Source organism: Mustela putorius, unplaced genomic scaffold (genome assembly GCF_011764305.1).
Source record: "Mustela putorius furo isolate JIRA1106 unplaced genomic scaffold, ASM1176430v1.1 tig00000127_pilon_pilon_pilon, whole genome shotgun sequence".
Taxonomy (NCBI): domain Eukaryota; kingdom Metazoa; phylum Chordata; class Mammalia; order Carnivora; family Mustelidae; genus Mustela; species Mustela putorius.
Window position 1 is genome coordinate 3,457,433 of NW_025421288.1, and position 15,847 is coordinate 3,473,279.

Consider the following 15,847-nt stretch of genomic DNA (forward strand, 5'->3'; position numbering starts at 1 on the left):
GTACTTCCTATGTGTGGACAACTTTTATGTAGGTAATTGAATGTCCTCAAACCCTAAGAGGCAAGGACTCCATCCTGAATGTCCAGCTGAAGAGACAGAGTCTCCACTAAAGCAGCAGTGAGGGACTAACTCCCTCAGTGCCACAGAACCATCACGTGGAAGGGTAGAAGTCGACGCCCCTCTGCACATGCCCAGTGGACTCTCTTTCAATGGTAGGCAGCTGCCGTGCCTCAACCTGCAGTCACACTTTGTCCTGTGCATCTCTGGCTTTCAATATTCCCTGAGCTTCCCCTCTACTCAGCACCTTCCTCATTCCCATCAGATTCAAGCTGCTCCTAGAAATAGGAAAGGCTCAAATAGATCTCTCTCAAAAGATGCTTTCTCTGTCTTCACAGAATCAAGAACTTAGCACTTTGCCATGTGCTTTAAGGGATCTGCCCCCATTCCTGTCTAACACACTCTGTTTCATTACCTGCCAGTATCTCTCTTGCTGCCATGACACTGCAAACCCTCACAGGCAAGGACTGTGATCTCAGCATCTAGTCCAGTCCCTACACAATGGTAGCTTATCAACAGATACTTGCTAGATAATATAAGGAGTATGAAATGTGTGCTTAATTCAGTGAACACACAACAAATCTTGGTTATCCAACCCCCTCCCAAGTAGCTTTGTGTCTTATGAAACATACTTCTTTCTTCCTCACACATGAAATCTGTAGGGAGATGAAATGGAATCAGTGACTAATTAGTTTAAGAATCCACAGGAAACACATCAGAATGGGGATGATTAATCATAGGTGACGGGCATTGGACCACTCATGTGTGGGCCCAGTATTCGGCTTAGCCCCTTGCAAGCAGTAGTTCAGTAATTCCTCACACCACTCCATGGGGCACTGGTACTCTCATCTTCACTTAAGAGATGGGAAACTGAGGCTAAGAGAGATAAAGTAACTTTTCCTGGTTGAGGCAAGTTATAAATTGTGAGCCTGGGATTCAAACAGGCCAGGGGATCGTCCTTGATACCACATTGTTGACCGTTAAGCAAAGAAATGTGACAAGCTCACACCATGCTAAACTTCTGCGGGTTTACTGACATGCATTCTTTTATTCATTCATTCATCCAAAGGGTTAAAAACATTCAGGGAAAGTCTTGTATTTATCACTGCACTGTCAACATAGAGAGTATAAAAGAAAGTGGAATGACTCGTCCTCCAACAGTTTCTGCTTCATGGTAGGAGGGATGAAGCAAGCATATGTGAAGTTCCGCAGTAGGGTTTTCAACTGGTAAGAATTCATATAGATCATGGTGGAAAGTAGTGCAGAGTTTTCCACCAAATAATTCTAATGCAAAGGGCGTAATAACAGTTTATTAGTCAATACAGACTTATTGAGAACCACCTATATTCTACATTTGGGGATATATATATTTGGGGATATATATTTAAAATAATAAGCAATAATAGCTCAGTCAGTTAAGCGTCCAACTCTTGGTTTCGGCTAAGGTCATGATCTGAAGGTCCTGGGATTGAGCCCCGCATAGGGCTCCATGCCTTGTGGGGAGCCTGCTTGAGGATTATTTCCTTCTCCCTCTTCCCCTTTCTCTGCTCACACACACACACACACACTCTGTCTCTAAAATAATCTTGAATAAATATGATAAAAAATAAACTGATGAACAAAAACAGACATGCACCTTGCTTTCTGGAGCTGACAATCTGGGAATAATAAAATCATGAATCAAAGTTGTTTGGAAAACATAATTTAATTCATGCTAGGGAATGGGGGAAAAGATAGACAAAATTTTTTAAAAATATAAAATAAGTTGTTAGGAAATATTTCTAAGTATATATATTCCCACAGTAAACTAAGAAACCCAGTAATTAAAGGACTCAGAACCTGCAGCAAAAAGGTACAAATATATATAATGTGCATCAACTAACAAAAACAATGAAAAATACTGCTGGTGGCATATGACTATCAGTAAAAACATTTCGAAAATTTAATCACCCAAGATGGTATAGAAAATACAAAAGGATAAAAGGAATAATACTAGTTCATTACTGGACATGAGATAATAAAGTAGAAAAATTACAAAAAGAAATAAATTCATATGCATCTCTCTCAGTTTTTATATATGAAGCAATAAAACATTTGTAGGGTTACTGAAGACACTAAAAAAAAAAAAAAAAAAAAAATTAGCTAGATTTACCTGGACTTCATAGAACTGTGCTCTGCTCACCCAATCTCTTCTGAGAGGGTTTCTTCAACATTATTGACTTCAGAACTTGTAATCTCAGTAGAAGAAGCCAAAAGTGAGAAGTAGGTACCATGACATGGATAGGTGTGCCAACTAGCTATCAGGAATGGGCCACCTGTAATGCCTGAAGAGGAAAAAAACCAATACCCCACGTTGATGGTTGTTTTCTCTGTGAAATGTGGCAGATTCAAGTTTGGGAGTTGAACCAGTTTACAAAAGTAGAAAACACAAAGGAAAAAAACACAAAAGGAAAGAAAGGAGAAGGCAAAAACGAAGGAGGAAGAGAGAAAGGGGAAAGAAAGAAGGAAGGAAAAAAAGGAAGGAAAAAAAAAAAAAAGCTGAGCATGGCACGCAGAACTGAGGACAAATTGCAACATATGCTAACACCAAGGTCAGGAACACTTGCAATCGCAAGTCCCAAACAAAAGGGTGGGCATAGACTTCAGCTTACACTATGAATAGCTTTTTCTCTTGCTCATTCTCACAGCCACTAACATTGGTTCATTGAAGTGGGTATCACCTGCCTTCTGGGAAAATAACAGACATGACCTCTGCGGAATAAAGTATTTCGATGCATCTTAATCGTTATCTTCTGTCACAGACCCTTCAGGAAAATTCTCCAATGTTCAAACTTCGAGAAGAAGGGTGGTAAAATTATTTTTATAAAAATAGTCAGCATTGATGAAGGAATTGACAGCTTGGTCCTACGATAAAGAACCGGACTGATACAAATCCAAAACTTGATACATGAGAGAATTTTCATTAAAACCTTAATGAGAAACATATGCAGTATTGAAGATACAGAAATTGTATTACTTTCATTAAAAATCAGGATGAAAGATTATTTTGCAACATTTAGGATATCAACAAAAATAGAGATTTAAATATGCAAAACTGTAAAGCCATTGAAAGAGAATATCTTTATATTAAGAAAGAATTTAGACAAGACATACAAAGCACAAGCACAAAGAGAAGATTAAAATTTGAACTATGTTAGAATGAAAAATTTCCATCCCACCAAGTCTATCAGGCACAAAAGGAGTACTAGCTAAAATCAGGTTGAAATATAGACATTGCAGAAATCATTAAAAGGCTAGTACCTAGTATAGAATTTATAAAGAGCTACTACAAATGTACAAAATAAAGATAAAATAACCCCGCTGAACAATGAACAAAGAATACAGACATACAACCAAAGAAAAGAAAACTCTGCAGGTAGCATCAAAGCACTTAAAACACTTCTTTCCACTTAAAATGACAATGCAAAAGCTTAAACAAGAAAGGAGACTCCCTTAAACCCATCAGACCTGAAAGCATTTTGGAAGTCTGATAATATATAGTATTGATAAGAAGATGCAGTAAAGACCAATCTTGCACACTGTTTGCAGGAGAGCAGATGGATTGAGTAATTTGGCCCTTTTCTCTGAATTTAAAGATGTTCTTTTCTTATAACACAGAAATCACCCTCCAGGGAGTGCACCTGAGAGGATCTCTTGAACTGATACACACTCAGAATTTCAGAGGAAAAAGCATTGCTAGATTTTCATATTATCCAGAACAGGAAAATAGATTCATTTATCAATAATGGAATGGATAGAGGGGCACCTGGGTGGCTCAGCGGGTTAAAGCCTTTGCCTTCAGCTCAGGTCATGGTCTCAGGGTCCTGGGATCGAGCCCCGCATGGGCTCTCAGCTCAGTGGGGACCCTGCTTCCTCCTCTCTCTCTGCCTGCTTCTCTGCTTACTTGTGATCTCCTTCTGTCGAATAAATAAATCAAATTTTAAAAATAATAATAGAATGGATAGATAGTGTGTGGTATGTGTATACACTCACGTAGACTATCTCAGTGAAAACTGATGCTACATGAACCAGCAGGGAAGAATCTAACCATATTTACTAAAAATAGATAATTTGCAGAAGGAGAGCATAACTCGTTATTACCAAACTTTAAATCTTGCTAAATAACATTATTTAGTTCTGTGATTACATAAACACCAGCAACTGTTAGAACTCTCCATGGGGATAAAAATATTACATTCAATGACAGTTGAATGCAGGCAATGGAGAGAGGAAGAGAATCAGGCAGGGATGGCTCACTGTGAGAAGATCTGAGTGTGTGAAACGTCTGAAGCAAAGTGGCAAAGATGAAGACTTAATGATGATCACTCACGCTTGTACAGGTGGTCTTTACAGTATCTTATATTTTTGCATATGGGTTTGAAATGGTCCATAATAAAAAATTAACAATTGAAACTGCTAAATTAATTTTATTATGGGAATGATTGATATAAAGTCAATCTACTTAAGGAAAGATGCTATTCCACCTGAATTCTTATGAATGAGGATACCATTGGACCAGTAACATAATTCTACATATTGCTTAGAGTAATAATCTGAGATTCAGAAAGGTAATCATTGTTATATGATTTCTATAAAAAGAAAAAAGGAAAAATTTCTTATAGACGATGGTAGAGATGTTTCCAGAAATTAGTTTGGAAATTATTAAAAAGTATAAAAGCAAAGAGACAGTCATTGATATAACATCATTTGGTAATTATTTTATCATTTAGTATCAATATGAGTGTATATATGGAATCTTCTCTCTTGAATTCATGGAGCAATAAGAATGCCATCTGGTTTTTTCTTTCAATTTCTGAGTTATTTTTCATTTATTGAGCTGAAACTATCAATATTAGCGAATAATTTGACACTTTTTTCTCAACTTCCATATGTGAATAAGTAAGACAAAAAACACATAATGACAGAAAGTGATTTGCTAATTATAAATGTTCATTAATTGGTCAGATAATAAAATATCCTATATATATACTTATAACCAAAGTGTCTATTTAAGAAATAACTTCTTTTCGACAACTTTCCTGATTGCACTTTTAACATCTTTGTTCCGAAGGCTATAGATCAAAGGGTTTAACATAGGACTCACAAAGATATAAAACACTGCAACAATTTTCCCCTGTTCTACAGATGACTCAGAAGGGGGTCTCAGGTGCATGCAGAACAGTGTCCCATAAAAGATGGTGACAGCCGTCAAATGGGACCCGCAGGTGGAGAAGGCTTTCCGCCTCCCCTCAGCAGAGCGGATACGCAGAATGGCTGAGAAAATGAAAATGTAGGAGATGAGAATGATGGCCAGAGAACAGGTGAGATTAAAACCGGCCACCACGAACATGGCAGTTTCTTTGACATAAGTATCTGAGCATGCAAGGACTATGAGAGGTGGGTCTGCACAGTAAAAGTGGTTGATTTCATTGGGTCCACAGAAGGAGAGGCGAAGCATCAGGATGGTCTGTGCCAGACCATTTGCAAAGCCATAACCATAAGGGGTAGCCACAAGAGAGAAGCAGACACATCGGGACATCTTGCTGCTATACAACAAGGGTTTGCAGATGGCCATGTAGCGGTCATAGGCCATCACTGTGAGCATATAATAATCAGTGATCACCAGGGCAATGAAAAAGTGGAATTGTATCATGCAACCCAGAAAGGAAATGGATTTTCTCTTGGATAAGAAATGAACCAGCATCTGAGGAGCGACACTGGTGGCGTAACAGAGATCCACAAAGGAGAGGTGACTGAGGAAGAAATACATTGGAGTGTGAAGTTTTGAGTCACTTCTGATCAGCAAAATCATGCTCACGTTGCCGATTACCGTGATAAGGTAGATGACTAGGAAGACTACAAAAAGGACAGGCTGCAAGTCAGCTCGATCTGTCAGTCCCAGGAGAATAAACTCAGTCACCACTGTGTCGTTTTTCTTTAGCATTGTGTGTCTTTGGCTTCAAATGAGGGCTAAAAGAAAGGAAATAAAAACGTATGTCTTTTGTCACGTGTCCCTTACCCCCATCATATCATCTGATCCGTCTTCTCTAAAACTTGTAGGAACACTTGTGACACAAAGAAATAGTTGAGGAATAGCGTGCAATTGATATTTTAACCCTTTAAAATAGTATAGCGCTCCTTTTAGTGGGGCAGTCATATTTTAAATGTTTTTCTGCAAGTCCCCTCATGTTGAAAAGACTTTATATTCTCTGCAAGATTTATTACATTAGTTCACTTACAATTTCCTTAAATGCTATTGTGTTTCGAACATTGCAGTCCTTTGTTTCTCGGTATATTTTTGACATTGTATATAAATCCTCATCTATTTAGCACAACTGAATGGAACGACACACATCCCTGCAGAACTTGTCCTCGTGCCCCTCTGAACTCAAGACCAAGTCAAGCCGTTTGTTCCCTAACTCTGCAACGCATGTCCTTTCTCTTTGTGACTCCTCTATTCAGAAGGCCCTCCTATCACCAAATCCTACTTAACTTTTAAGACTCAGCCTAGGATCTCCTTTGATTTGTGTATTAATGCCAAATATCAGGGCCAAAAATTGGTTCATGGTACATAAAAATCAATTATATATTTGGTATAAGATACATGTACAGTACATAAACTATATATATCATGTATATAAGATATACACATACATAGGTATTAGTGACACCGAGTATTCATTGGAGGAGTGATTAGGGAAAACATATTAAAATGTTCCCTGGTGTAGGGAAGGAGACAGTAAGGAAAAGATTAACAAAGATATTCTCACTTTATAATAACCTTATTGTAACTCTGCCGCCTTTTAACGCTTGTAAAAATTAAGAAAAATTCTAGAACAAATTCTATTTAAGTTTTACAGGACATGGAAATGATCTTACTGGCATAATATTCATACTAATTATACAACTGAACAAGATATAAGATACCCTCACGTGCCTCTCCTCCCATTTTGCAGGATAAAAGTACCACAAAGACCGTCATGGGAAACCTACCCTGTCCTTCAATAACACACACTGCCTCTTACAAAGGCACTTTGTAAATGTCTCTGACATTCTTGTCCATTGCACTATACCATTGCACATGTGGACTTAGAACTTATTGATCAGGATAATAAGATGCAGGACAAATCATCTAAATCAATGTAACCATAATTATTTTGTATGTTTCTAAGTTCTTAAGATTAGAGTAATTATCATAATAGAAAAGTACTCTTTGAGGTTGGGATGGTATTTTTTTTAAAGATTTTATTTATTTATTTGACAAACAGATCACAAGTAGGCAGAGAGGCAGGCAGAGAGAGAGGGGAGGAAGCAGGCTCCCTACGGAGCAGAGAGCCTGACGTGGGGCTTGATCCCAGGACCTTGGAACCACGACCTGAGCCAAAGGCAGAGGCTTTAACCCACTGAGCCACCCAGGTGCCTGGGATGGTATTTTTTAAAAAATATCTACTTATTGACACATAAATCGTGTGTCGAGATAATTAATGTCTCTGTTACTGTGGGTTAATGATGTATGTAATGCAAGCTTGAGCATTTCAGATAATTTAACTGAATACTTTATGACAATATCTTTTCTTTAGAGAAACAAAACACAACATGCTATATGATTCGAACAAAGAAAACTCAGAGAGAGGCATTTGTAGGAAACAGAAGTGACTCTGGGGACACCTGAGTCTCTGCACTCTTGAGAGGGGACACCTGAGACTCTCTCAAGTAGATGCTTGCTGGCCCTATGCAAGCACCCAAAGAATTTAGAAGGTTGGTCTTTATTTTTAGAAGGCTGCTGTCTCCGGATAGGTGGCTGACATGGAAATGCGTTTAGTGAAGGAATCTGCATGAAATGCATTTTTAATTAACTTTATTTTTATTTAGATTCAATTTAAATAATTAATGTAGATCATAAACCTAAGAGTGGCTGATTTTCTATGAAGGGGTAGAGAGCATTATACAATAGGATGCTTGTAGTCAGAAAGAGTAGCATCATTAACTTGGAAGGAACTAGAACGATTATTTAACACCACTCCCTAATTTTCTTCATGAATTAAGAGACAGTATACATGGCTAGGTTTTGAGTGTCCTCAACATAAACAGATACTGGGAGTCTTCAGTGAGACCTCCTTGCCAGAAAACCCCATATCTAATTCCTAGCTATGAAATCTGCCCAAGTTACTCATCTCTCTGTGACTAATTTTTCTCATGCATAGAGTTTGGTTCTCATAGCAACTCCTTCATATGAGGGATTTAATTCAGGTAAAACCCCAAATATATCTGACATGTAGCAAGCATTCAATAAGTTGTAGCCTGTATTATATTGCGTAAAAAATTCAGGTCTAGTATAAAATAACACTCAACATCAAAGTGTTAATCTCAAGGACTAGAGTTCATCTAATCATTAGTTACAGACTCACTGCCACCTAGAACAATGCTTTCCCAAACGGGGACAGTCAATCATTATATATGGAATGAATGTTCTTTCTGGTCTATTGAACATTTATAAATACTTCTACTTTTAGATCATTAGAATTTAAATAAAGATATTTACTAATTCATCATTCTGTAATTTTATTTTTATTCATTAAAGGATTTATTTCTACAACCCAAAATGTATTTTTACAATATCAAATCCTACCTTTGAAAGTAGTGTGATTTCCTAATAACAGTATGGATAGAAAAACCTGAAGAGTTTATAACAGAATTATCATATAGGGACCAAATCCCTATGGTTTAATTATTTCTAGCATCAAATCATTCAGACTATGTACAGCTACTATCTTATTCTCTTGCAAATCCTAACTAAGCTCATCAAAGACATAATTTTAACCCATTCCCCAATGCCAACAGGGAATCAAATCTCCCAAGAATCATGAAGGAATGAGATTCATCATTTATTTTAAATTATGCTTGAATATTTTTCTTAGTATTTTAATATTTCATCTTAATATTTTTTCACTGGGGGCATAATAGGTTCTTCTGTTTACAACATGTAAGGTAGCATGGTGCCTGGTATACAGAGAAAGTTTTGGAGTCTGGGATGCATGCCATTAGAAGATCAACTAACTTCTGTTGAAGGTTGGTCCTGGGATGGAACCCCTCATTGGGCTCCTTGCTCAGCACGGAGTCTGCCTCTCCCTCTCATCTGCCCCTCCTCACTCCCCACTTGTGTTCTCTTTCTTTCTCTATCAAATAAATAAAATATTTAAAAAAGCAAAAAAAATAATAATTTCTTTTTACTAACATACTTCATGAAGGATTTGATGGTAGCATGGATTTAAGACTAAGTGTTATAAAATATAAGGGATAATTATAATATTATACTAGAGCTTCTACCCATCTCAACAAACCAACTAGAGAGAAAAGCATTTTCAGAATGACAAAAAGTCTATATAGGGGTTTTGTTTGTTTGTTTATTGTTTGTTTATTTGTTTAACTAGGGATTTTTGCCTATCTGACAAGATTTTTTATTTACTCTTTGCATGTTCATGGCAAATGATATATAAACATTCTGCATGTTTCTCTTATATTTTCAGAAGAAAATTTAATGACAAGGTATCTTTAATTGTCATATTCTTTGGGACTTGTGGTGAGACATAATTACATATCACATAGACTTGTGAAGTATGACTTTCTTTTGAAGAACAGCTTTGGACTTAGAGCCATCAGAATTTAAATAAACCCTTTGATCTTTCTCTTTAGGTAAAAGCCCGGTCCTTCATATTTTAATCTTTTTTTTTTCTTTTTTTTTTTTTTTAAGATTTTATTTATTTATTTGACAGACAGAGATCACAAGCAGGCAGAGAGGCAGGCAGAGAGAGAGGAGGAAGCAGGCTTCCTGCCAAGCAGAGAGCCAGATGCGGGACTCGATCCCAGGACCCTGAGATCATGACCTGAGCTGAAGGCAGAGGCTTAGCCCACTGAGCCACCCAGGCGTCCCTTTTTTTTTTCCTTTTGTGACTTACAAGGCCCCTTATCACTGGGGAAGAGAGGCTTTGATCTGCATGCATTTTGCTTCTGCTTCTCTTTGGCCTTTTTTGATCTCATATCTGCATGGTTCCTCTGCTGTCCCACACCAGGAAAATGCATCTTGCAGTCATTAATCCCTCTCAGCCTAACACAGCCTGCTAAGCCTTCCCTGCTGACCCAGCTGCACCTTGGCTCTTGGGCAAACTATAGGCCCTCCCCTACCTTAGATTCGTTCAGACATGGCCCAGGAATCCCTCTGTGTAGTACTCAGCTTTACTGATGCAACACATTTCAGGTTCACACCTTAGATATTTTCCTATTCCCCTAATAGAGGAGGCAGAAAATTTGGAAATTTGGTTGCTGCCCCTGCCCCATGGAAATCAAAGAAACTGTGGAAACATTAAGTTAAATCCAAGGAGCAAGTGTTTAAGTAAGCTGAACCCAAAGTTTTCTTTGTTTTGGCGACCTGACATGTTGATTCAGGGACAAAGCCCACGGTAAGGAGACAAGGAAAGCCAGTCTCTGAGTGATCCCTGAAGGCCTTAAATCTTCTTTTCTGTTTTTTTTTTTTTTTTTTAATCCACTCATTAATATGCCCATGTCAAAGGGCCAGGCTTTGGTTCTTTATTTTGTGATAATCTACATTTTTCTATGTCAAGCATTAATGGTAGACCAGAGGAGGAAAATCAGCTCAAAGAAAGATACAATACTATTTTTTTGCTACTCATAGTCATAATGGTATTACTATGAACCTGGTCCAGAACTACTAGGACTTTACTCTTATTTCAAATTCTAATGTAGATAAGATCCAAAGAGGAAATATTATATGAGTAAATGTGTATCAGGATCATGAACTAAATATATGGTATAAGCAAGCAGTCCATGCTAACAAGCTTACTTGAACCCGTTTCATTCAAACTAACCTTTCAATGAGATCTGAGAATCTAAAAACTTACTCATTGCAACTTGCAATCTAATTCACAAGGAGAAATGATCTTAGGTTACTGATGAAAATGAGATAAGATGCTGCTGACACGGAAGATCACCAAATCACAACCCTCTGTTTAGCATCACTGTTTGGGTACTCATTAGTAACTCTTGACTACACATCAGCTATGCACCCAAAATGTAGTATAGATCTCCTCAGGAGATGTCAAATGAAATGGCATTAATTCTGTCCTCAGAGCACTGACTGTTCTGTAAAAGAAATGGGAACAAAGGAAGCAAGTACCACAATAGAAACAGAGAAAAACCCCAGGACTATTCACAAGGGGAGAACTATTCCAGCTGAAGATATGATGAGCAGAGTCATGGCAAAGACCTCTTCATTGTAAAGAACACAATACTTTTTTGTACCCTAGAATGAATCTCAATATCAAAATTGGTACTCCGTGGTTTTGCATTTAATAAGACACTTCATGCATCTAAAGATTAACCCATAAATTAGGATCCCATCCATTAAGAAATGACTTTCATCTTTTGTAAACATCACCAGAGGGAGTCCAAAAGATGTCCCATAGGTGATTTCCCAGTGAACGTTTCAGGGATGATTCATTCAGAACTAATAATTCAGGTAAAAAACCTTCCAATTTGGGGACCTTCCAGAAGCCTAGGAAATCACAGGTAAGTCTGACAATTCTGAAAATCAAGAACTTCTAATTAATGTTGTTTGATTTCCTACTATCTTCTCTGTTGAACATAAAATGGAATTAGTAGTGATTATAATTATCACATTAAGACAAAACCATAGACAGGTAGACAAAGACAGCAGATGACTGGTAATGCATTAGAAGATCAGTCCTCGCAACCATCCCGAACTTAGTTACAGATCCATTTCACAACTAAGCTAAGATTTAGAATAAGCTTAAATGTTAGCTTTAGCCAGTCCTTGGATTTCAAAAAGTCCATATATCTAACTTCTCTTTTAATTCTTCCACCTCCAAGCCAAAAGCCTTAGAATTTGGCACAGAAAATATACTCCCATTCCATACACCTTACTGATTTCATACACTTTTTATTAAGAGAAACACTTATCTTTTTTGTTTTCTTCAATTTCTTTCATAAGTGTTCTGTAGTTTCTAGAGTATATATCCTTTAACTCTTTGGTTTATTCCAAGGTATCTTATGGGTTTTGGTGCTATTGTAAATGGAACTGATTCCCTAATTTCTCTTTCTACAGTAACATTGTTAGTATATGAAAACAACTGATTTCTGGTCATTGGCTTTGTATCCTGCCACATTACTGAATTGCTGTATGAGTTCTGGTCATTTGGGGGTGTAGTCTTTTGAGTTTTTCACATAAAGTATCAAGTCATCTATGAAGAGAGTTTGACTTCTTCTTTGCAAATTTGAATACATTTTATTTCCTTTTGTTGTCTGATTGATGTTGTTAGGACTTCTAGGACTCTGCTGAACAATAGTGGTAAGAGTGGACATCCTTGTAGTGTTCCTGATCTTAAGGGAAATGCTCTTAGCCTTTCCCCATTGAGAATGATGTTCACTGTGGGCTTTTCATAGATGGTTTAACGAAATTGAGGAATGTACCCTCTATCCCTACACTCTGAAGAGTTTTAATCAGGAAACAATGCTATATTTTGTCAGATTTTTTTTTTCATCAATTGAGAGGACCATATGGTTCTTGTCTCTTTTCTTATTAATGTGTTCTATCACACAGATTTGTGAATGCTGAACTACTCTTGCATCCCAGGGATAAATCCCGCCTGGTCATGATGGATAATACTTTTAATGTACTGCTGGATACTATTAGTTAGGATCCTGTTGAAAATTTTGGCATCCCTATTCATCAGGGATATTGGTATGTAATTCTCCTTTTTGATGGGGTCTTTGTCTGGTTTGGTATCAAGGTAATGGTGGCCTTGTAGAATGAATTTGAAAGTTTTCCTTCCGTTTCTATTTTTTGAAACAGCTTTAGGAGAATAGGTATTATTTCTTCTTTGAATGTTTGGTAGAATTCCCTAGGGAATCCATCAGACCTTGGATTCTTATTTTTGGGGAGATTTTTGATCACTGCTTCAATCCTGTTACTGGTTATTGGTCTATTAAAGTTGTCAGTTTCTCCCTGATTCATTTTAATCTCATAGATCTGAAGAATAGGCATTGTTAAAATGTCTATACTTCCCAGAGAAATCTCTATTTTTAATGCCATCCCAATCAAAACACCATGGCATTTTTCAAAGTGCTGGAACAAACAATCCTAAAACTTGTATGGAACCAAAAAAGATCCTGAATTACCAATGGAATGTTGAAAAAGAAAAACAAAGTTGGGGCATCACATTGCCTGATATCAAGCTATATTACATAGCTGTGATTACCAAGACATCATGGTACTGGCACAAAAACAGACACATAGATCAATGGAACAGAACAGAGAGCCCAGATATGGACCTTCAACTCTAAGGTCAACTAATCTTCAACAAAGCAGGAAAAATTATCCAGTGGAAAAAAAGACAGTCTCTGCAATAAATGGTGGTGGGAAAACTGGACTGAAATATACAGAAAAATGAAACTCAACCTTTCTCTTACACCATACACAAAGATAAACTCTGAATGGATGAAAGACCTCAGTGTGAGACAGAAATCCATCAAAATCCTAGAGGAGAACATAGGCAGTAACCTCTTCGACATCGGCCACACCAATTTTTTTTAAGACACATCTCCAAAGGCAAAGGAAGCAAAAGTAAAAATGAACTTTTGGGACTTCATCAATATAAAAAGCAAAGGAAAGAGACAACAATGCAAAGATGCAAACCACAGAATGGGAGAAGATACTTGCAAATAACACTACAGATAAAGAACTGGTACCCAAGATCCATAAATAAATTATCAAATTCAGTACCCAAAAAACATATATTCCAGTCAAAAAATGGGCAGAAGACATGAATAGATACTTCTCCAAAGAAGACATATGAATGGTTAACAGACACATGGGAAAATGTTCAACATCATTAGCCATCAGGGAAATTCAAATCAAAATCACATTGAGATACCACTTTGCACCTGTTAGAATGGCAAGAATTGACAAGGCAAGAAACAACAAATGTCGGAGAGGTTGTGGAGAAAGGGGAACCCTCTCACACTGTTGGTGGGAATGCATATTGTTACAGCCACTTCAGAAAACAATGTGGAACTTCCTCAAAAAGTTAAAAATAGAACTACCCTATGACCCAGCAATTGCACTACTGGGTATTTACCCCAAAGATACAGATATAATGAAAAGAAGAGCAACATGCACCCCAATGTTCATAGCAGTGTTGTCCACAATAGCCAAACTGTGTAAAGAGCTGCAATGCCCTTTAACAGAAGAATGAATAAAGAAGATGTGGTCCATATATACAATGGAATATTACTTAGCCATCAGAAAGGATGAATACCCAACATTTGTATCAACATGGATGGAACTAAAGGAGATTATGCTAGGTGAAATAAGCCAAGCAGAGAAAGACAATTATCATATGGTTTCACTTATTTGTGGAACATAAGGAATGGCATGGAGGACATTAAGAGAAGGAAGGGAAAATGAAGGAGGGAGAATCAGAGGGGAAGATGAGCCATGAGAGACTGTGGACTGCAAGAAACAAACGAGGGGTTTAGAGGAGAGGGGTTTGGGGGAACTAGCAGGGTAATGGGTATTAAGGAGGGCACGGATTGTATGGAGCTCTGGGTGTTATAACAACAATGAATTATGGAACACTACATCAAAAACTAATGATGTCCTGTATGGTGTCTAACGTAACATAATAATAATTTTAAAAAATTTACAGGGATTTTGGTAAATAAGTGTAAAGTTAAAGGTGAAAAAGAAAAAAAATGTGAACTTCTCCCTTTCCTCATTTGAAGGAGCTTCTCATATACTTTCCCAATTCAACTTTGCACTAAATATGATCGCATTGCTATAACCAGGAATGATCAAAACAGGTTTACATTGTTTATTAAAGGGGAATACACTTTTCTTTACTGTTTATTTTTTTTATATACATATACATGTTTTTACATATATGTATATATATATATATTTTTTTTTTTTTAAATAAAGTAAACTCTACACCCAATGTGGGGCTGGAACTCACAAACCTGACATCAAGAGTTATATGTTCTACCCACTGAGCCAGCCAACAACTCCTTTTTTACTGTGTCCTTTCCCAAAGTTGCAATAAATTTTATTGACTTCTCAGCTGAAGCATCCCGTTTAGATAAAGTTCTCAGAAAAGATTCTTTTGGGTTTAATTTTTTTGTTTGTTTTCTTCCCCCTGCATTGTTCATGGACCTTGGATTTCTACCTACACTAAGCATAATTGTGATTCTTTTCAGTAATTCTGTTATTTGAACTGTAATGATTTTATACATTTAATCATTATCTTCTTTGGGATTATCCTCATTCCTCTCATTGTCTCACTAATCTTTCTCTTGGCATAAGAAAAACAGTGAATGACAAGGTTTGGGGGTCTCCTAACAACTCGAAAAGCATCTAGCTGGTGGAGGTCTCATGGTATGGCAGGCTCTGAAGTGTGATGTGTGACTGAAAAAAAAAAATGATGCCATTCAACATGACCTGTGTTGGCATTTTTGAAACATGGAACACTTTAGTGAGAATAAGAACACGTGAGTTCTTCTCTCCCACTCCTTCACTTCAGCTCATAATTTGAAATATAATGATAACAAATTTACTTCTGCAAGAGACGTTTCTCCATGTGTACCCCAGAAAGGAAACCCTGGGTTAAGTGTAGTAAATAATATAATGGTGTAATCATTAATAAAAAGGTTTACTTCTTTT

General features: G+C 37.1%; 1 protein-coding gene across 1 annotated transcript; it reads right to left on the minus strand.

The window, feature by feature from the left end:
• Window positions 1-5,101: 5,101 nt before the first annotated feature.
• Window positions 5,102-6,058, minus strand: LOC101676207 (olfactory receptor 1030-like). Its single transcript, XM_004777637.2, has one exon. The coding sequence runs from the start codon at window positions 6,038-6,040 to the stop codon at window positions 5,102-5,104; it is 939 nt and encodes a 312-aa protein (XP_004777694.1). The 5' UTR covers window positions 6,041-6,058.
• Between the last annotated feature and the right edge of the window lie 9,789 nt (window positions 6,059-15,847).